At 36.3% G+C, this 23,511-nt stretch overlaps 3 protein-coding genes across 3 annotated transcripts in view; all 3 read left to right on the forward strand.

The window, feature by feature from the left end:
- Nucleotides 1-7,895, forward strand: part of LOC142344600 (VPS35 endosomal protein-sorting factor-like) — a 37,442-nt gene extending 29,547 nt beyond the window's left edge. The window contains exon 12 of the mRNA XM_075396393.1: nt 7,153-7,895. Coding sequence (XP_075252508.1) covers nt 7,153-7,780 — 628 coding nt within the window. The 3' untranslated portion in view covers nt 7,781-7,895. The remainder of the gene's footprint in view (nt 1-7,152) is intronic.
- Nucleotides 1,835-22,296, forward strand: LOC142344602 (argininosuccinate lyase-like). Its single transcript, XM_075396395.1, has 4 exons — nt 1,835-1,862; nt 19,706-19,958; nt 20,370-21,042; nt 21,407-22,296. Exons 2-4 carry the CDS (start codon nt 19,716-19,718, stop codon nt 21,913-21,915), a joined length of 1,425 nt encoding a protein of 474 aa, XP_075252510.1. The 5' UTR covers nt 1,835-1,862; nt 19,706-19,715; the 3' UTR covers nt 21,916-22,296.
- Nucleotides 7,975-15,742, forward strand: LOC142344601 (TBC domain-containing protein kinase-like protein). Its single transcript, XM_075396394.1, has 2 exons — nt 7,975-8,056; nt 12,951-15,742. Exon 2 carries the CDS (start codon nt 12,952-12,954, stop codon nt 15,628-15,630), a length of 2,679 nt encoding a protein of 892 aa, XP_075252509.1. The 5' UTR covers nt 7,975-8,056; nt 12,951; the 3' UTR covers nt 15,631-15,742.
- Nucleotides 22,297-23,511: the final 1,215 nt, after the last annotated feature.

A 23,511-nucleotide genomic window follows, 5' to 3' on the forward strand; every position in this document is an offset into this window, starting at 1 on the left:
GCCTAGTTTTTCTGCTTATAATTTAAATTTGTAGGAATAATTTTAAATATAAGCGCTATTATGTGAACCTCTGTAATTGATACCATAGTGTTTTTGAGAGCCAATAATGCGTTATTAACTGTAAATGAGCTCATATTTTCCAGTTTTTTTGAAATTCAGTTTTGGCTTTTTAAAATTAGTTTAATCACTTTTGGATCTTACTGAAAGCGGATTTTTTGAAAAATTTGTGCATATGGTAATTGATATTTGATATTTCATGCATTGAATGCGTGTTTATGTTATATGAACGTAATTTGTTTTATAGAATTGCACACATTCTCAGGCAATTTTGGCATTTTTTAAATCCAATTTTTGGTTTTTGGATTTAATTACTAGAGTATTTTTGTGCTCTGTCAGTGATCCTTATTTTATTCTGCACATATTTGATTGATTTTGTGGTGTTCAGTAATTGAAGTTCTGCATTTTTTTTTTTCATAAGGGCAATTTAAAAAAATTATTGCAAATTATTCTTTTGGTTTTGCTCTTCAAACATCGTTTCTACATTTGAATTTAAACAGGAGGATAGCAAAATAATTTTAAGCTAAATGTAATCGTTTTTCTTTATTTTTTTCCCATTTCGTCTTCAATTTTAAAAATCAATAACTAACTAGTTTTTTGTCTTTTTGTTTCTGTCCTTACTCTCCGTTTTCTAGCATGTATCTGGCTATCGTTTTCTGTCAACTATAGTTTTGTAAAGTTCTTTTTATCAGTTGTTAAAAATGATGAATTTAGCCTTTTTCTCTTATTTTGTTTGCAATTGATTTAATTTGACAGTGCGGCTCTGAGAATTTGCTTGAAATGCCGTTTCAAACATTTTGACTGATAATTAATTTCTAGGAATAATATTCGGTTCTTAGTTTTGATGTTCAACAATTTTTGCCTTTCAATTATTTTCTGTTTTTTGTCTTTTTGTTGATTAATTTTAAGGATTTTCAACTATTTTACTGACTTTGTCTTGCATTTCCGGCCCATTGTATTGTTCTATTGAATTAATTAGTTAATGAATTAAAGCCTCATGCCTGTGGGCTCTAGTTACTACACAGATTCAAGTTTTCTTGCTACAAAGTTGTCTTTTTCTATGCAATTCGACAAAAAATTGAGAAATTTTACAGAATTTCTTTTCTCCAAAAAAATAGAGATGTTGGTGTGCTCTTTGAGGCTTGGCTGATATTTTGTTGTTGGCTAACTAATTTTCAATTTATGAAACAACTGTTTTCATTTGTATGTTTAATTGTCTTACATGGAAAATTAATTGAATTTTCCTAACTTTTCTTAACTTTTCTGGCAAATTTTCTTTTGTTCTTTGACTTAACACTTTTGTTTTCTCTGCATTGATGCGTTTTGAATGGAGCTAGTAGCTAGTTGAAAAGCCAGTTTTTTCCCGTCGTTTTTTCCCTTTTGTTTCGTCGTCTGACGCTCTTTTTTGTTTTACATTTGTTCACACAGCAAAGCTTTAAAATTGAAATATTCTGAAATGCTTCTTACTTTAACGCGCGTGTGACGTCATTTGCCTGCGTGACGTCATTTCTCACTCTTTCTTGCAAAAGATCAACGTGATTAGATTTTGATCATACGGGACTTACCTTACTCAATAAAATTTCTGCTTTTCAAAACTTAAGTTTAATTTGAAATAGTTTAACGTCAAAGGAACTCAAATATGTTATAAAGGTCCCTAATAAAAAGGTTTCTTTGGAATGATTTTTAACAAGCTTTAGTGATTTGTCGCTAAATGTAGCTTTTTGAGCGGCGCCGTTTTTCGATTTAGATCAGTATCTGTTTCTCTAATTGTTGTGCGCCTAATTGTTGTGATAAACTTATTAAATAGCTTCAGAGTTGAATGCGGAGGACTGCCATGGACAACATTGAAATAGCCGTGAATGACATGAAACATGGAAATCCACAATGTGCAAGTGTCCTGGAGCTACTCACCAACGAGGTTTCTGAAATAAAAAAACAACTGATTTTAAAAGACACCCAAATTGTGCATCTTACAAACTGCGTGAATGAATTATCAGACAGAGTCCTACAATTGGAAAGATATAGCCGCAAAGATTGTATAATCTTTAACAATTTCCCATATGCATCCCATTCGGCGGACAGTATCCAAGAGCAAGTGTTACAGTTTATTAACAACGTATTCAACGCCCATCTCACCCATGCTGGGATCAAAGCCTGTCATTTTCTAAGGAGCGCAATAGCTGGTCAATTTTCGGTTATCATCAAATTTGTCTATTTCGAAGATAAAAACTACATCTGGAGATCTCAGTCGCTGCTCTACGGAATAACTAACAAGTCAAACAACAAATACATTCAAATGAAAGAATGTTTACCCGAGAAAGATAGAGAAGTCTTCAAGTACGCCACGGTAGAGAAAAACCTAAAAGTTTCAACGAACAATTGTGTGGTTAAACTGGAAGTACCTAATGGCCACAGAAAGGACTATATCGAAGTCAAAACGGAACAGGACGTCGATAAGCTAACTAAGTTTGCATCAAAGCGTAAGAACACTCGACTAGCATCTCAACAACCAAGTGCTCCACAACTATCAGCTGACTGTCTCATGCAAACGACAACAACATTTGCGTCCAATCGACCGCCTATGTCGTTCCACCCTACACAAAGAAGAGGCGTAACGAGACCACGATAAATAACTCCAAAAGATGATAAGTACTCATCGCTCCTGAATGAATTACGTGACCATGCGGAAAACCCCGATATGATGAAAGATTGTGCTTGGTTTGTTGAACAATTCACCTCACCATAAATCGTGTGCTGTAGATATTGATGATAACCAGGGTTTCATTGTTGAAAATACTTTTCGAGATTAAATACCTATCGTTGCTGCACTTGAACATCAGGTCACTTAAGAAAAAATCACGAAGAACTAGAGGCACTTTTATTAAGCTTTAATCATACTCCTAGCATTCTCGCACTAACAGAGACTTGGTTAACGGACGCTGACGCACCCTATTGTTTTAAGCTTACCGGATACAACACCGTTCTAAGTCGAAACCGCAAATCACGTGGTGGTGGTGTGATGATTCAATGTAAAGATGGTTTTGATGTACTGGGAGAGCTAGATATTAATCTAGAGGAAAGCATTGCTGTAAAAGTTTTCCACCAAGGCTTATATTTTGTGCTTATTGTTGTTTACAACCCAACAAGATCGAATAAAATGGAATTCATTGAGCGACTTGATGAAGTTCTTGAGTCATTTCAATCTTTAATGCCAGTAATAATAATGGGTGATATGAATATTGATACTTTGAAAAAAAAACAATGCATCATCAAAGTATTTATCAGCTATAGAGTCAAATGGTTTTGAGATTATACATGGCCAAATAACACGAGTTGGGAATATTTCAAATACTTGTTTAGATCACGCTATAGCAAAGGGCTTCAAACATTTAGTTCTCGATATTCTTACTGAACAAAACATTACCGATCACTATCCAATTTTACTAACATTTAATCATAATGATTTTAGAAAAACGAATGACACGATATCAAGAGCACGCGATTTATCTTATTTAAATGATAAATATAGAATTCAAGAACTTCAATCGATAGTCGCTAAAAAGTTTCAAACTATTCCATCGGATTTCAACACCTTCCATAAAATTTTCATTGAATTGATTGATAAATTTGCTCCCTATAAAGAATTTAAATCAAATCAATGTTCCAAGCCTAAATACGTAAATAATTATTTGAAAAATCTCATTTCCAAGAGGAATTATTTGCATCGGAAATGGAAACGAACTAGTCGATCATCAGATTTAAGGAATTTTAAAGGGGCGAGAATAAAAGTTGAGAAAGCATTAAAGAAGCTTAAGAGAAATTATTATAGCAAAAGATTTGAACGCTGTATCAATGATCCTAAACAAACATATAAATTATTAGATGAATTGCAAGGAAAATCAGAAAGAAAGCAGATTAAAATTGAACAGATAAAGCTAAGTACTGAAGAGATAGTGCAATCTAAATCAGAAATTGCCAATATTTTGAATGATTACTTCAGCAATATTGCTGTAGAATTGAATAGGAATCACCCCACCACTAACTCGGAGGACGATAGCACGAATTCAGATATAGGCGATCGCTCGGAAGCGAATGAACAGTCTTTTTGTTTATGGCTGTTTCCAACAAAGCCATTAGACCATTAGAAGTCAGAGAGGCGATTGACAACCTCGATAATAAAACTTCTTCGGGTTTAGATGATATATGCAACCTAGTTGTGAAAAGCTGCAGCAAGAGTTTAGCGCCAATTCTAACTGAACTTATAAATAAATCTTTTAAGACAGGTATTTTTCCGGAAGACCTAAAACGAGCACAAGTAATTCCGCTGTATAAAGGGGATAGTAAAGCAGATATTAATAATTATCGACCCATATCATTGCTCATTGTATTTAGTGAAATTTTTGAAAGGATAATGTACAATCGCATCTATCAGTACCTAGAACATTTCCAGCTTCTCTATTCAAAACAATTTGGATTTAGGAAAAAGCATTCAACGATTGATGCGATTGCAGAACTCACTGAGCGGTTGCGAGAGAATTATAAATCAAGAACAGTTACCAGTACAGTTTTTCTGGACCTAAAGAAAGCTTTCGACACTATTCATCACGGCATCTTAGGGAAGAAATTGACTCGTTACGGAATATTTGGCAATGCTAGAAATTGGATTCTTAGTTTTGTAACCGGTCGCTCGCAACGTACCGTTTGTAATGGTTTTTCATCGGATTGGCGTTTATTAAGTTATGGCGTCCCGCAAGGGTCAGTATTAGGACCGCTCCTGTTTCTTATGTACGTGAACGACCTCTCGGAAGCTTGTAAAAAAGCAGACGTTTACCAATTTGCCGACGATACGAACGTAAGCGCCCTTGAATGTTCAATTTCGGAATTAAAAGATGACTTAGAATCGTTATCTCGATGGTTACGCGTTAATAAGCTGACACTAAACCTTAAAAAAACATCACAAGTAAATTTCTCGATTACAGGTGCCTCTAGTTCTAGTTCTATCTCAAACATTGGTATATCCATAAATGATTCTACTATTAAAATTGATAATTGTTGTCGCTATCTAGGATTATATATTGATTATAAGCTGCAGTTCAGAGATCATATTAATACAGTGGTGGTTAAACTAACGAAGCAGAGTGGTATCATTTCAAAGTTGAGACATTATGTACCACGAAGTACTTTAATACGTTATTATGAGGCTAATGTCAAGCCACTTATTCAGTATGGAGTCTTGATATATGGCTGCACAAGTTTTTCAAATCTTTGCGATATCGAAAAATTACAAAGGAAAATTTTCCGACTAATTTTCTTCAAACGGTTTAAGGATAGCATATCTCCTCTTTTGTTGAAACACGGTGTACTTACCGTGCATGAGCTGTACGTTTAGCTCTTAAAGTTTGTACTTCGATCAGTGCTATCACTTCATTCAGAATCGTATCTCAATAATATCTTCACTTTTAAAAATCAAGATGGGTATTTAACTAGGAGATCTTCAACTGGAGTTATGGCTATGCCGGCTGCTAAAAATAAGTTTCAAAGGGTTTCGCTGAAATATCGTGGCGCAAAGCTATTCAATATACTTCGCCAAAATAATGTCGTACCGCAACTATGCATGATGAATAAAGATATATTCAACAACCTTGTTCATAGAATAAAAGACAATTATATTCTTGGCAATACAGAGCTGACAAAGATTTTTTTCCAACTATAAAATTAAGCGATCACTATATACCTGTTGCTTTGTTATTTAAAATTTTTTTTTACAATTACAAGGGAATTATGATCTCGTTCGAAATGTGTTTTTTGGATAATTTGTCACATCCCTGCAACTCCTGGAAATTCTTTGAAAATAATTGAAAATTATACGCAAAATTTTGTGCGACTCGATTTCTGCTGTCAAAAATCACTTTTTTCAATTTCTAAAGACAGTTTTTGTCACTTTTTCCTCCTTCATAGGAACATTTGACAAAACACAACAATTTTTAACTTCGTACGTTGCTCTCTGCTGTAAACAAGTTTCAATTCGATGTAGTTAAAGTACTTATCTTCGGGCTCTGGTGGAGCAATAAGTTCGAGCAGTTAAAAGGTTGCTAAAAAAGAAATCATTTACAAAATGGCAAGAATATTAAATTGAAAAAAAAATTAAGTTTATCCACTCTTACGTTTGTATTACAGGGCACACTGGAAAGAAGGTCTAAGGACCTCGTTGCGCGTCCTTTCCCAGCCTAAAATAATCTTGAATAAATTTTCAATTTGTTTGTTGGATATATCAAATGCTTTTATTTTTCGATGTTTGATTGTGATCTATGTCGTGTTTTGATTATCCTTCTTTGTACATTTAATTTATGGGCCGGGATAAATTAACTCTCTCTCTCTCTCTCTCTCTCTCTCTCTCTCTCTCTCTCTCTCTCTCTCTCTATTATACCACAAGTCTATTTCGCAGTTATTCCGGCAATCTGCCGGCTATGCTAATTGGTTTCACTTCGTTAACTAGCTTTTTACGCCCTTTTATTTTTAAATGCTGTGTTGTATTCATTGGTTATATTTGATAGTTTTTGAGGCTGAGGGATACGACGGGATATTTTTAGTCCTATTTGTTTCATTTGCTAGTCCGCCTTTCATTGTGTGTTGCGACAGAACGTGTTCTAATGTGTCTTGGGTAGTTCTGTTGTTGGGTTTTGTTGTTTTGATTCGATACACTGTTGAAGCCAGCACTCTATTGCAGTAATAGCTTGCCTAAGCTTATGCAGCAAGCGACCATACTCTCTACCTCGCCCGTCGTTTGAGTACAATTTGTCCGATATCGGTGAATTGTGTGTGTCACTTAATACTATTTACTTTTTGTTATTTGACTCGATGATTTTTCTGTACCACGCACAGACTCTCCCAAGCCGTCTGGTTTGTGAAGCTTTAATTTTGAATCCAATGTTACTGTGATGCTAAAGTGGGAAAGATGTTGGTGAACAGTGCTGATAGTGTATTTGAGACTATAAACTGTGTGACATCAGGTGAAATTTTGATCAGGAACTTTTCTTCGATGGCGGTCTGTTGCCTTTTTGCATGATTATGCATATCTGTATTATTTATATTTAGGACAAAATCAACGGAACACTGGGTGGTTTCTTTCTCAGCTAATTTATTCTCTTCTCTCCTTATGATGCCCGACTACCCAAGTCAAGGCATTTTATTCCACTTCAAAGCCGCCATCCAACAATTCGCCTCCTACCCTTTCCCTATGGACTCCCAATCTAGATTCAGTATTAGTATGAACGCAGTCAGAGCTTTATCATCTTTCGCTCAGGCTAAATGGAGCTTGAAAGTTCCCCACGTTGATAACAACGGGGACTTATATGGCTATGGCGCAGATAAGAAGTACCAATCTGAGATGAACAGAATTGGACGCGCTTTGATTGCAGAACTAGACAAAGAGGTCAATACTAATGCTGCGCTTACAGTACCTCTAGTTACAGAATATATTAGAACTATTCATTACTTTTGCCCGAGCAGCTCGGAATTTGTGGTTGCAACGAGCGAGAAATACATTCCAAATTTGGTGCTAAGAAGCAGTTTTAAAGACAAAATTATGCTGAAAGGGTTGCTGAATTATGCCCGAAAAGAATTGAAACGAGAGGCATCGTCAGCTAATGAAATTTCTCCGCCCTTAGAAGCGGCGATGAATGTGTACCGAAAGCTGGCTTCGAGTATTCCTGACACTAAGTGAATTTTAAACCTTTATTTGCTGTATCTTATATAATATCAAATGAGATTTATTTTTATACATTTGAGTCCTATATTTAAATCTTACAAAGTGTTTCAGTAGATTATTTGTCACCTTCTTTTGCTGAAGTTGAAAAAGAGTTTTTATGTGTTCACATTGTATTGATTTCTCCTGCGATTATTGCACTATAGCCACGCCTATTTCATGCAGACTAAACGGTTAGCTTTATGTTGAAGCGCTGCCGGACCTGCAAACCTGCTTCGATTTAATAGCAATAAGGTTAGTAATTCAATGCATAGGCGTCCAATCTGAAGGATTTTGTTGGGGTTTAAGACAATAAATTTTTCTAAACATTTTCGCTGCTTTAAAGCAGTTTTGTGTCGGTGAGTTTTGACAGATTTCGATTGCTTTTAAATATTGCGTTGTCAGCTACTATTCTTTGAGGTTTAGAATTCTCGCAAAACAAGAAAATTGAACTCCGGGAATTTGTTTACTCATGTGAAAGTTGAATCGTTGCGAGCACCATGGAGCTGTTTTCATGTAAAATTTTTCTGATGATCAGGTTTATATATTTGTTAATAGCCGCCCTCATTTTCTCAACCGGCTATTATAGCTGGCCTGTTTTTTACAACTCCGAGAGGTGAATGGGGATCTTTTTTTAAATAACCGCCGTCAGCCTCTCAAACGGCTGTTATTTAGGCGCTCTCTATTTTACAATTCAAAGAATTTGAATTGTATTGGTGCGCTGTCTTTTTTTAAGATCTGTCTACGCTTTTTTCGGCTGTTTCACTTCACTGAGAAGTCAAATTAGAGTGGTGATTTTGGTCACACTGAAGTAGTAAAGGTAGCGAAAAATCGAGTAGGTTTGAGGCGTGACTTTTTTCAAATTACCTTTAAAAAGGAGTGAGAAATTGATATTTGAAAATTTGGCGGTTTTGAGATGGATTTTTTTTCAGGTGCGGCAATTTGACTTCAGTTTTCAGAGTTTGCTCTCCTTCAGCGCTCTTAAGACGGTACATATGTGTTCTAATTGCAAATATCGGCCTTTGCTTGAGTTCATTAAGGGGCAGCTAAAACTTTTTATGACTTTGCCACTATTTGTTGCCACAAAATATTAGTGAATTTTGTTTTTGACCTTTTTTTTAAATTGTCTGTTGTCTTATCACATAGTATCATCAATGGCAGGTCTGATTGGTTGCTGCTGAGGCATAAAAGAACCTAATTAGTTGCTCGAGTTAATAGCTAAAAGTTTTCATGACTTGGACAATACTTTTTCTCAAAAATTTTGAATGAGTTTTTGAGTTCTGTATGTATTTTTTGTACTATATAATGTCTTATCATTTAATATCATTGGGGAAAAGCCTGTAATGCTGCTAATAGTGGATTAGTTTGTCAATTTAATCGTTTTTGTTCAAAGCTAGTGCTTTCGATGACTTTGACTCTAATTGTTTTCAATAATAATTATCGAGTTGTTTGAGTTTTGCGAGTTTTTCTTTGTCGTCTTAACTCTTAGTTTCATTGTTGACAGGTCTCATTGGTTGCTAAAAGGGCTTCAATTTAAGCAGGTCATTTCAGTTCATAGCTGTTGCTATTTGTGACTTATGGGCTTGTTCGTTTTTTAAAAAAATCTTAGTGATTTTTTTTAGTTTTGCTAGTATTTGTTGTACGTATTGCCGTCTTATCACTTAATCTCATTGATGAAACGTCTCAAAGATGGTCATTGAGGAGTCAATTAATTTCATAGCATTTGTTTTGTGATGTTGATCCTGTTTTTTCACAAAATAAAAGTTGAATTTTAGTGTTGCTTGTTTTTGTTGTTCTCGTGTTGTTTTATTGCTTACTCTCATTACTACTAGCTCTCAATTGCCTTTTAATACAGAGTAATTGATTTTCAGGTCATAAATTATAACAATTCTTTTAATTGTATTTCAGTACTTGTCCTGTTTTGTTTTACAATTCAAAGAATATGAATTGTTTTGAGGCGCTTTTTTTAATGATCTGTCCACACACGTTGATGATTTTTGAAATCAAATTGGCGTAGTGATTTTGGTCATGGAAACAGGAAGTGGAGCGAAAAATCGAGTGGTTGTCAGCGTGAAATTTTTTTGCTCTAATTTTAAAGTAGAGTGAGAAAACGGTGTTTGAACAAAAATTCGCTTCCTCGCTTGTGGTTTTTTTGTTCACATGCGGCTATTTCACTTAGATGATTACTGTTTTTTCGATTTTTTGGATTGGAGTTTTTTCTAAATGCTTTTCCCAATCAATTCATAGTCCGTTCTAGGTTTAGTTTTTTGCTTAGTCAATGAAAATTGTTTGAATTGTACGTCAGGACTTGTCCTGCTGTTTTTTTTTTTAATTCGCTTTACCTTTTGATCATGTTTTTCGTTTTACATAAGTCACGGTTTTCACGTCTGACTTTTGACTTACCTCACTCACTGTTACAACTGAATAGTTATCAAATCCATTCACTCAAAGAATTACGCAAAATCAAAACAGACGGGATAAACTGATAAGGCCCGGTCATTAAGTCATTGAGAATTAGATTATCAAAATTTATTAGTGTTTGCTAGCTGACATTGGTATTAAGCTTATAAGCTTTCAGTTTAGAAGCTGTTTTTAATATAGTTTAGAATCCAACCGAAACTGCACGCCGAATTAAACAGTTTTTGACACTGAAAAGAAATATAAAAAAAAGGTCAATTTATCTCTTCTTTTTCTGTTTCAATCTGGATGTGCATCAAGCGCGTCAACGGCGGCTATTTTCGGCAATCTGCCTGCTATGTTTTGAAGTCGGTGGCGTCTATATTAGAAGATGTATTTTCGGAGTCAAATGCGGCACGTAAAATGGTGGTTAGGTCAATCTGCTCTGCGCCTATAGAGAATCATGTGTGGCATTTTCAAAGCAGATTTTAGTTTTGGCGCTAAATTTTTGGCAAAATTAACTTCTCGCAGTTATATCAACAAATAACTGTACGTTTGGACGACAAATTAACCATTCGAAGCCAATATTAGAGTTTAAAATGCAATTTTGATCTTATTTTTGTCATTTTGCCGTTTTAATTGCTTTTTAGAAGTTTTCGTTTCTTTTTAGTATTTCTAGTGGTTTTATTGACATTTTTATCTGAGTGATTTTGTTTTGGAGTAGTTTTTTTAGACGAAAATAGATTAAACTGATTCAAATTTTGGCCAATTCCTGCATTTTTGATTTTTGTTTTCTGCCTATAATTTCTGTTTCTGTGCTTTTCATGTTCTTTTTGTTTTTGTGTTCAATTATTTGTGTTGTACAACTCCAAGGAGTGTGTTTGGAGCAGGCGTTTGCATGTTGTGCAGTTTCTACTGAAATAAATGGAATAATTTGTTTTTTCACGGTTTTCCTTTTTAAATATTTGCCTGTGTTGTCAGGGATCAAACATGACAGTGATCAAACAAACATCATTTAGAACATTATTTGGGATTATTTAGAACATTTGTTGGGCTGTTGCAAATTGAAGAGTATTGTAAAAATTAGCTCTCACAGTTGTCGGGTTTTTATACTTGATTTGATTTTTGGTTTCTCGAGTTTTCAAGGAATGTGCGGTTTGTATGATTTCTTTTCAATAATGTGGTAGTCATTTTGAGCGGAAACTAACCGTATCACGCAGTCTTTTGCGAATGATTGTTTTCCAGTCGCAACTTGTGAAGTTATAGGAAAATTGCCCGCTCAGTAACATATTTGTGGTTATGACAGATCGATTTAAGAACTCATCGAAGTTTTGAACATCCAAGTGCATTTTTGATTTGCGAAATGGTACGTTTACGACCTAATCACTTTGTAAGAGATTTTTGGTTTTCGTCGGCTCCGCTTTGAAAGCTTAGCGAAGCATTATGATTTAGCCATTTTTATCGGCTGTCGGTTGATCTCAATTTATTCTGTTTGTTTTTTTGTTATTGCAATTAGCCGTTCGCATTCATTTATAGGTCTCTCAATCAATTGTTTTTATTTGGTTCGTTCGGATTGTGGCCGAGAAATTTGTAGCTTGGTCAGTTAACATCGTTTGTTGGTGGTTTTAGCTGTTCACCTGTATTGTTAATAAAAGGATTTCTGAGTTTATTTGGCATTTTGTAATTTTTTGGTGGTTTTTGTTGGTTTTCTGTTGAGGAGTGCCAACCCTTGGATTCTTTTCTTAATTATTTTGCTTATCTTTTCAATTTCATAGAATTTGATTTATTGATAGCCGCCAAGCAATAGCTGGGGCTATTATTGGCCTTCTCGTGGTTTTTTTCGTCGTCAAGATTTTTGTTACGATCATATAACGTCATAGTCACTTCAAATCTGCCTTTTGTTCATTCGTTTTTGCAGTTTCGACTGAATTGCGCGCCAGATATCGTTTTTGACTCCTAATGGAGCTATTTTTGTTCATTCGCGTGATTAAGTTTTATATGTGACTTACCTCACTCTCCAAAATGACCTCGCTCTCAAATTGACTTTTCGTTACTATAATTTAAGGAGATAAGGTCAATTGACGGTGTCTCACTCTAATTGAACGTTATTTAAGATCAGCTAATAGAAGCAGCATTAAGTTTTATAGATTCTTAATCAAAATATAACATCTCAGCATTTAATGTGAAGAAAAAGTTTTTCATATGTTTTGAAGATTTCTTTTTCTGCATATCTACAAAGCTATCGCGGCTATTTTACCCGGAGTGTGCCAGCTTTGTTACTGGTGCTTGTCGGTTTCAAAATGTGTCTATGAATTGTGACAATTTTTTGTTGAAATTTGAACGGTGATTTTGATCAAGCCGACATTGGAAGTGGAGCACAAAAAATTGATTTTGTAGCGTGCTTTTTTCATTCTTTTATCTTATTGTTGATAGTGTTTTGCCGCTATTTTTTTCAACATCAAAGTAAAGAGTTTCAAAAGAGAAACATTGTCTCGTTTGCCGAAAAATTTGTTCAATTTTCTCGGAATTTGGTTAAACAGTGATTACATTGTTACAGTATTAATCTACAACAAAGGACTTTATTTCAGTTCAAAAAATCTGAACGTTAAAATTAAAGAAGGTTGTGCTCTCGAATTTTTGAGAAATGTATCATTGTTTTTGAAATAACTTATGGAATTTAACCGCTGGTGCAATGGAGAGTATAAGCTCAGAGCAGTACAATAAATTTTGGGCTAAATCTGTTGCTTTTCAGAATGGACTATGAGCATATGCTAGGATGTCAGGCTTACAATACCCGTACTTACGACACAAGCGAATGCTCGTCTGCTGGTCTGCCTTTGACCCCATGTTCCATCCGGGTTCACGGAAGATTCCAACGAATCACCAAATTGCGTCACCCAAGATTGTGTAAATACATCGATTGCTCCCGATCGGGGAATGAAGCTGTTCTGTTTGTTCTCGAATATGGGAAAATGTGGTTGAAAAGGGACAATTTTGAGAGCGCTGACGTATTGAAGTATTCTTACCAAATACTTCAAGGATTGAATTACCTGCACGAAAATGGCATCGCTCATCATGGCCTTGATTGGAGTTGTCTTAACTTGAACAGCTCAGGTGATGTCCAGCTTATAAACTATGCCATACATTACGCATCTTTAGGAGGCGTGTTAATGTCTGCACCGTTTGATGTTCCTCGGTTCATGTCTCCTGAGAAATTGATGAGCTCAGATTCGCCTCCTCATTTGACTCAGATTCCAGAAAATGACGCAATTTTTGACCATTCCAGTGCTGATGTCGAATATGATATGTGGTCCTTTGGTCTTCTTCTGTTAGAAATGGCTTGTCATGTGCAGCTGTGGGAATTCCTAAGTTTGAAACAAGTCTTCTCAAAATTGGTTCTCCTTTTCGAAGCTGAAACAAACGATGAGCAACTCCTGGACGCCATTCTCAAATGCAACAAAATTGATGAATGTTTTTCGAAGATTGACAATGTTCTGCAAAGTGTCATACGTGCGTGCATTAAGCGAAAGCCTGAAGAAAGGTTGTCTTGTAAAGAAATAATGCTGATGTATCCCGAATCATTGCGAATTAAGCTTCTAGTTGCGGGAAAAGCAACTGATAGCAAAAATGTAGCTCTTTTCGAAGATAGTCAAGAACCGGTTATAGAATTCTCAAAATTGCCCTTGAAACCTTTTAACATCAATCAATTTATATACACTAGACCATGTGAAGAAATTTTCCTTTTATGGCAGTTAGCGGGTGGAAGTATAGCAAAAGAGATGCAGAAACAGGGACTGCTGAAGCTAGTGTACCAAATCTGTCGTTTTCCGAACTGTATTTCAAAAGATGGTATTTACACTGGAAATGAAGCAGCGAGAATTCTGAAAGCAAATAACAAAGTTGTGGAATTAAGTATCTCTTCATTACAGCAGAAGTTATCTTTTGTTCCTATGCAATCATTCTTTCCGTTGCTGTGCTTTAAGAAGAAAGAAGATAGATCACAAGATGATTCGATGCGATCCATGGCCTCAAATATCAAAGAAGTTGACGTCGAGTATCAGCTTGAACGAATCGTTTTGTTTCACAGATTGCTTCGAGCATACCCCGTCACTAAAAAGTTGCTAGTCAAGGAAGCCTTAATTGATATCCCACCTCACTACAGAAACCATACATGGGCTGCGTTATTACATATCAACTGCACACAAAGTTACACATCCAAAACAGACAGGATGCTTGAATCGATCGATTTCTCTGTTAGCCTACCGAGTGATAAGCAGATCGAAGTTGACATTCCCAGATGTCACCAATACCATACGTTGTTGTCCTCGCCCACAGCTCATGATGTGCTGCGAACGGTTATAAGGGCTTGGGTAATTTCGAACCCTGATTTGGTTTACTGGCAAGGCCTGGACTCTTTAGCTGCACCCTTCGTATGTCTGCACTTCAACAAACCGGCGCTTGCATTCTCATGTCTGTCACAGTTTATCAAAAAGTATCTTTACAAATTTTTCCTTGCGGACAATTCTGCTGTTATTCAGGAGTTCCTAACATGTTTTTCTCAAGTGATTGCGTTCCACGATCCGGAGCTATTTTATCATTTGCATGAGCAGAATTTTTCTCCCAATTTGTATGCCATGCCTTGGTTCCTAACAATGTTTGCACATACCTTTCCGATAAGCAAAGTATACCACCTCTGGGACACTTTAATACTACAAGGGCCATCTTTCCCTCTTTTCATAGGAGCGGCTATTTTGAAATTACTTCGAACGCAGTTATTAGCTGTTGACTTCGACGGCGCTATTTTGCTATTCTCGGATATTCCTGAAATTGAAGTTGAAGCCATTAAAACTGTGTCTGTGCAACTTGCAATGGCTACACCTCCAAGTTGTCTGCTTCGAAATTGGATTAACCCTGACTTGTATCACACCCAGTTTTTGTCCTCGTCACGAGGTCAAGGTCAACCTGATACTCCGGCAATTGACGCAATCGATTATCCCTTAATCGAACGCCAACTTGACTGGTGTCCTAGAATTCATCACGATGACGTAATAGCTTTAATTAAACAAAGAGACGAGAATTCGACCCGCGAAGTGAAACCAACGCAATGTCAGTTCAAATTGTCCAAATTTATAATTTTTGATATTCGACCCAAAAGTGAATTCGACCGAGGTCACTTGCCAGAAAGTGTTAACTTAAATTACACCGAGATGAGCACTGAAGATGAGAAGAAAATTGACGGAATCGTTTTCGAAAACGTAATGATTGAAGACAATTGTCTGATCATAGTTGTGGGGCCGTCTAACAACGTGTCACCGTGTCGCAATTTTACGAATTTGTTAATTAAACTGGGTTATCCCAAAGTGTGTTTTGTACACGGTGGAGCTGATGTTTTCGCCTCCACTAATCTGATGATTGTTTCGCAGAGTATTTAGCAATAGCCTAAATGTTTTATCGTATCTAGTTTGATTTACATAATCTGTATACGAATTATTGATTATTTTTTTTTCATAAGACAAGTCTTTTAACGTTGGATTAATATCGAAACGCCTGTTTTATTAAGCGGAAAATTTTTTTGCCAGGATAGAATTTCTGTTCTCTTTCGTGGATAGATAGATACAAGAGGTCAAAGAGCCTGGTCAAAAAAGCTGCACCTGGCTTGCGGTATAGTCGCCAAAGCAATGACCGTTGATTATACACTTCGGTTTTTCTTGTCGCAGATCTTGTTACCATTAATTTTCTCACTATACATGCTTTAATCCATAAAGCAGGATTTCTTATTTTCTTATTTTTTCAATTAGATAGCAGGTATACCCTCTTATGTAGCTGTGTCTTTTTTCTAGAAACTAAGCGTGCAAATATTTCCTTGGAACAATTTTGATTGGATCTAAAAATAGGAGAGCAAGGCAGATATAAAATAAAGCAAAAAGAGTTAACTTGAAAAATAAAGGACCAAATAAAAACGGGAAAAATAGAGGGGTAATATAGATTGGAAATTAGTATTGTATATTTTTTGGTAAAATTGTAATAATTGTAAGGCACTCATTCTATCTCGGTTTCGTGTTCAAGAAGTGGTTTTCTTTTGTAAGATTTAATGCGTGTTGATTGATAGCCCCCTTTGATTACTGCAGATAAATGTAAGATGCCGAACTATTCGATTTAACCAAATCGTAAATAACGAAGACGATTAAGAAAGCTAGTTGTAACTTAAAGATTTATTTCGATCGTTAAATTACCATTACTACGCTTGATTACATATTTTTTACATAAGACGCTTTATTAAATATTTTTACATAAAATTTTACAAAGGGTGGATCAAATCGGTGGGTATGATATACCCAATCTACTTTGATATTTTTGTTCAATAGTTAGACTGCAAATTACCCGTCGCTCTTTCACGTATGTTTCAGCATAACCTAATGGCCGTCGCCATTCCTCAGTAGACCATGGGACTTGATATGAAAGTATCACAACCTAACATGGGACTAAATTATCCGCTTGATTGTTGAAACATGCGTGTAATGGTGACTGCTAATTTGTAGCCGGATTATTGAACGAAAATATAAAAGTGCATTGAGTATAATGGCATTGGGTAAATTGTCAGGTAACCAATCAAAGGATATACTTTTTGGTCGACTGATATGTTCTTTTATTTTCAGCTTGCGTGACTAGAAAATTTGACTTTTACTCTCACTATGTTTTTTTATAGCTGCGAAGATATAAGCTGAGTGGTGCTATATTGCGGTGCTCTTGTTTTTTCACAATTCAAAAAAATTGAATTGTATTGGTGAGCTGTTTTTTTAGGATCTGATTACACATTTTAAAGATTTTTGACGTCAAATTGAAGCGATGATTTTGGTCACGCTGAAAGAGAATGTGGAGCGCAAAAGTTATCGGTTTCGCGGCGTTGATTTTTTTTCGCTCTAAATTTGAAGTGGAGAAAAAGTTGTTTGAACAACAGTTTGCTTTCCAAATAGTTTTTTTGTTTGCATGAGGCATTTTGACATTCATTTTTAACATTTTAAAATTCTTTTCTATCTGATTACTTTTAAAATTATTTTCGCAACCCATTCATAGTCCATTCTGGGTCAAGATTTTTTTGTTTAGTTAGTGAAACTTCTTCAAATAGTGTCAAGACTTGTCCCGTTGTTTTTTATTTCGTCGTCTGACGCTATTTTTCGTTTTTGTTTGCTCTGCAACATTCTGTAGCTTGACTTCTTCAGTGACGTTTTCACGCTTGATTTCATGCTTTTTGCGTGACCTAAATTACTCGCATTCAGAAATAATCTCAATGAAAATTAGTCAATGAAAATTTGTGGAAAATTTTTGATTTGTGTCAGGACTTGTCCTGCTATGTTTTTCGTTGTCTGACGCTCTTTTTTGCTTCACTTTTTTACGCTTGATCTCTTTCTTATTGCGTGACCAAAATTGCTCGCATTCAGAAATTGTATCTTGCTGAAATATAAATTGATTGTAAGATAAGTGGTGACAAGGGGCGGATAGCCTAGTGGTTAATGCTTCCGATTCCTATGCCGGGTATTGGGGCTCGAAACTCTGCGTTGTCCAACGTTTTCGAACCCAAAAATGGTTTCAATGATGCATCTCCCTTTCAATTAAAGTTTTCAAGTGTTCCGCAATAACTTTCCAACTCATTTCAGTATCTGTTTCTATCTGTATTTTACGGCAGGCAAGTCTATTTCGCATCTACGGAAGTAATTTTTAATGCTTTTATGAAGCGTGTTTATTTTTACCTAAGTTGAGGACTAAAGTCAACCTAGTCTCAGATTGTTGAAACTACTGAAGAGTTTTCTTAATTTAGTTGTTCATTGCGCCTCCAAGTTCTGGTTTAGATGCTCGAATCACTTCTGACTGAAAACAGTTTTACCCTTTTTCTTCGACCAATGCGCTTAACCTGTTTTTCGGAAAAACTTGGTCCTGAGAATTTATTATTTAACTCGATAAAAGGAACAGTATTTCTGCTCGATATCCAAGGGATCGTTGTCTTAGATTTTACTTCAGTATGTCAACTCAACCGACTTTTTATATGTGCAAGTCTATACATTACTTTAATAATCGAACTCAAGCATGCATTGTTGAGTGCTAATAAATAAACACCAGATTTGATTGAGTTTCAATAAGGATAAACATTAAATAGTCGAAACAAAACATTTGAAGAGTTGTGTGCAAGTAGGTACTTAGTTAGAAGTGATTTGTCTATTTTGACAAGAATTGTACTGAATTGATATTTTTTCTGCTTCCAATTTTGGCCCTGTTTTCACATTAACAAGAAAATTTGTAAAGATTAAAAGAAATTTTCTGTTAAATTTTTTAGGGAGAATCGCTCTGCTGATAATAACTTTTTTTGGCATCTCCTTTTAATGAGGTTCTACTTCTTTTCAACCTGATTCATTTAACCCCGCATATCTTAACCTCATATCATTTACCCCCTCTATCATTTAAACCCTCTATCATTTAGTCCCAAAATTTAGCTGTCGACATTCAAGGAATCTGTCATTGTTAAGCGATGGATAACTTAATACCCTGTTCGGTTGCGAGTTCCATATCAAATGATAGAAGAGTGAATAAATCGGTGTCAAATGATAGGGGGATTAAATAGTTAGGGGTGATAAAACGGGACACCTTTTAATGTATAGGTGAGTCAAGTTCTTAATAATCAGAAGAACTTTTTGAAAATTACCACACTTTTTATTTAATAGCTGTCAAACAAAGTTGGTATCAATTATTTGGGTCCTCTAGGTCTTTTTCTTGCAGTTTTTGCTGGATAATTTTTTGTCCCACTGATTTGACTTTCGAGTGACTTCTTGACGCTTGACTTTGTTTTATTTGTTTTGTTTAATTTTGCTCCCATTCAAAAGCTGCTTAACTCAATTGGCAGCAGTTATGACTAAAATTCAGCAAGTCAAGAGTGAGCTAAAATTGGTTCCATTTTTTCTGTTACAATCTTAGTAGTCTAAAATAAGCTGTAAAAGTATCGTTTCATGCCCCTAGTGAAGCCATACCTCCCGTCTGTCGTCTGAGAACAATAGGCGTATTGTCAGGCAATTATGTTTACTACGCTTGTCGCAATTAGTTTTCTCATATTGATTCTATACAGCACCTCAGTTGTTAGATTCGAAGTAGTTCATTTAAACTGCAGTTGAGCATTTTTTTAAATAAATAATGTTGAGCAGTTACCAATTTGTGATCAATTTATTGACTGGCCAAACACGAGATTCTACATTGGCCATAAAGACGGTTACTACTTTCAGGTGTTATTAGCAAGTGGTGTTATGCCATCGACTCTTTTTCGAGTGATGTTGATTTTTGTTCTTGGTTATTTATTAAACATAAAGGAAGACAGGGTTTAAAATGTCATGCTAGTAGCCTGTCAATGGCATCAAACAGGCGAGGAATCGTGAATCTGCCCATGCTTAACTTTCCCCTTTGAAGATTAATTCGAGTTTAATGAAGATTAAATCTCCTTTTTGCTGAAAATTATGCTTGTTTTTCAGTCGATTGAATGGCGACGGTAACGGCTGCAGCAGGTTCTGGGGACGGTGCAGATGGTGGTCCCAAACTGTGGGGAGGTCGCTTCAAGAAGCCTTTGGACCCCGAGATGGAGAAGTTCAATGCATCCATTGGATATGACAAAGTCATGTGGTCTGCTGATATAGACGGGAGTATTGCTTATGCGAAGGCGCTTGCCAAGACTACCATCATCTCAGAGGCTGAACGGGACAAACTGTGTGAGGGGCTTGAAATGGTAATTAGTGCACTCAGCTTAAAGCGTGGACATATGCTAATATCATAAATTAACGAGGGCCTGTGTCATTGTTATTTTTGATGAGTCAATACTGATTACCCAAATTGTACAATTGTGATTTGAACTTGGATGTTTAAGCAAAAAATGTCCCAGAAAAACAAATTTGGGACGTTTTCAGTTGTTCCCAATTGCAGTGTGGACTCAACCCGCCAGTCATGGACATTTGCTATATGTAGTGTATGATAATGTGGTAATTTTAGCTCGTCCGCTTAGGAGTGCAACTATTGTATATGCACTAAACTGCGGGGGTTTATCCAGAATTTTTTGTTATGAACTGTGTTCAATTTGTTCCAACGAGCCGGGTTACTGCAGACGGTCTGGGTTACTGCAGCATAGCAGTTTGTGATTCAGGTGAGGAAAGAATGGAGTGTGGGACAGTTCCAAATTGTGCCATCTGACGAAGACATCCACACTGCCAATGAGCGGAGACTCACTGAACTGGTTGGCGATGTTGGTCGCAAGTTGCACACTGGCCGAAGTCGCAATGACCAAGTGGCGACTGACACTCGACTGTGGCTTCGTGACAGAATTTCCAATATCTCTGGATTGCTGAAAGAGACAATATCTGCATTTAACGAACAAGCTAAATCTAATCAAACCGTCATGCTACCTGGATTTACACATTTGCAAAGGGCACAGCCAATACGTTGGGCACAGTGGCTACTTTGTTACGCTTCGATGTTGAAAAGAGACTTCGACAGATTGCAAGAAGTGTACAACAGAACAAATGTATGTCCTTTGGGATCGGGAGCGTTAGCGGGACACCCATTTGATATCGACCGAGATTTCCTCGCCATGGAACTGAAGTTCGACGGTATTACATTAAACAGTTTAGACGGGACTTCTGACCGCGATTTTGTGTCCGAATTTCTATTTTGGAGCTCTTTAACGTCGACTCATTTGAGCAGAATGGCGGAAGATTTGATCATTTACTCAACGAAAGAGTTCTCATTTGTGACTCTGGCTGACGAGTACAGTACTGGGTCGAGTCTCATGCCTCAAAAAAAGAACGCTGATAGTTGTGGTAAGCCAAAGTGTTTCTCTTCTTTTATCAACCTCTGCAAACACACCAAGAAATTTGTAGAGTTAGATGCTCAAAAAATCTTTAATTGAATTGGGTTGCAATCTTGTGTTCGTTGTGCGATTTGCCCCCAAAAAAATTCTGACCTGAATTTACCTCCTGCTCGAATGTTGCTGTTTCAAAGCATTAAAAATCTGAGGCTTCAAATTTGTTAAAACTTTCATCTGCTGACGCGAACTGCTCGTGGTTAAAGGGAAAGTTTAAAAGTGCCTGTGCGTTGTTTCTTTTTCTCATCGCCTTCATTTTTTGAATCTTACTTCCGATTTGAGGTGTTTTCTATGACCATGATTTGGTGAACTGTCTTCAGAACTAATCAGAGGTAGAGCTGGTCGTCTGACGGGCCACTTGACAGGCTGGCTATGTACTCTCAAAGGACTCCCTCTCACATACAACAAAGACCTGCAAGAGGACAAGGAACCCCTGTTCGACTCGGTGGAAACAATCACAAGTCTCATTAAGATATCATGCGGGGTCATCAAGACATTGACTGTCAATCCGGACAAAATGAAGGCTGCTCTCAGCTCAGAAATGTTAGCTACTGATATTGCATACTACCTGGTCAGAAAGGGGGTTCCGTTCAGAGATGCACACCACGTGTCTGGCGAATGCGTTCAATTAGCCGAATCTAAAAACACAGATTTGGACAAACTGACTCTTGAAGATTTCATGGTCGTTTCGGCTAAGTTTGAATCGGATATTCTGGACATTTTCGACTACGAGAAATCGATGGAGCAATACAATGCTAAAGGAGGAACTGGGTCGAAATCAATTTCGTGGCAAATAGATGTTTTCGAGCAGTGGTTGAAAACCAACTGAGATTGGACATTAATTAATTTAAATTGTAACAATTAAGAAATTGTAAGGCTGACAATTAATTGTTCACAATCAATGTGCAATGACAAACTGAGGGTGTATGTATCTATGACTATAAACATTGTATCGTGCTTCATATCTATTCGATAGCATTCTCTTAATATTCAAATTCAAAATTTGAGCAAACCAAATACAATAATACCTGCCTTTTCCAAGGATAGCGTTCCTGTGTAAAAAACAGCTTGGACGGAAGTTTTAGTTTGTAAATTGTTTAAGTATTTCCTCTTGTATCTTGCTTTGTTCTTTGCTATCTTGTATTTGTAAAACAAAACTATTTTGCATGCCGAAGCTTTATTCTATTGAAATTAACAGTGTAGACAATCCTTTTGCCTAAAATCTTGCATCCGACTTTAGGTTAATACAATCAGAATCGAAGAAGAATTCGGGTTGATCCGTTTTAATTATTCTCCCAGGTCCTATGAGAAGTCTGCGCGTGGCAGATATTCAAGCAAGTTTATTTAAATAAACTTTATGAAAACAATTGTCCTCAATAAGTTTATTTGATAAATGTATTGATCAAAGTTTTACATATTGGGCTGTGCACATATTTGAAGAGTACCGTTGTAGAATATGCACGAGAATATCTAATGCGGGGATGCTCAAGATTCCCGATAAAGCACTTTTATTTGGTCTACCGACCTTTTGAGGAATTAACCCTTTTCAACGAGGCTAGAGTTAAGTTGCGTCGCCCATCTGCATCTTGGATTGTCGAGCATGGGGGAGTTGTGTTCCGAGTACCTCAAGTCTGGACCAAATATATAATGTAGTCAGTTTTGTAAGCTCTGCTATCAGTCTTGCAAAAGTACTATCAGTGATGTATTTTGGCGATCATTGCATCTTTTGTCTGGACCCCTAACTGCATTTCTTACTAAATGGCGTTCCGTGCAGGTACTACTCAGTGCATTACCCTACTCAAGTGAATAGCATAGTCTTTCAGTTATAAAGTCATAAAGCAATCTTTCACTACCAGCTATCTTTGAGTCACAACGAGTAGCAACTTTTTGGGATCTAGGCAAATAAATCACTACTAAATAGATACATCCTCTACAATCCTCTGTTTCACTTGCGTTACTCTCGTGATTTTCACTTAAATTATTCATCTTTCGCTTATTGGAGACATATCCACAGTGAGCTGTCCCCATGGCTAAGAGTAGTTCCCGCACCAACAGCTATAGTGCTCTCCTCTTTCGATCGCGCACAGTGATCCTATGAACATTCGTTTTAAGCCCAAAGTACGTTAGACTATTCTAAGGCTATCCGCTCAGCTAACTATTAACAACTGAGCTTGCAGCAGTTATCATGTCTATGCTCTAGCTTAAGCACACTAGTCCAAAAGCTGTCGGCGCAATATTGCACTCCCATATATTTTATTGTTCGTTGCAGAAACTGAGAAAATTATCTAAAGTCATTATGTCAAAAAATTGTTCTTTATTGCGATATAATCAACAATTATTGCGATATTAAATAGTTTCATATATTGTATGCGAAACATGACAAGGACAAAGTCAACCAGTAGTGGTTCAGACCTATTATGTCCAC

The sequence above is a fragment of the Convolutriloba macropyga genome, chromosome 8, assembly GCF_964194025.1.
Source record: "Convolutriloba macropyga chromosome 8, txConMacr16.3, whole genome shotgun sequence".
Classification (NCBI taxonomy): Eukaryota; Metazoa; Xenacoelomorpha; order Acoela; family Convolutidae; genus Convolutriloba; species Convolutriloba macropyga.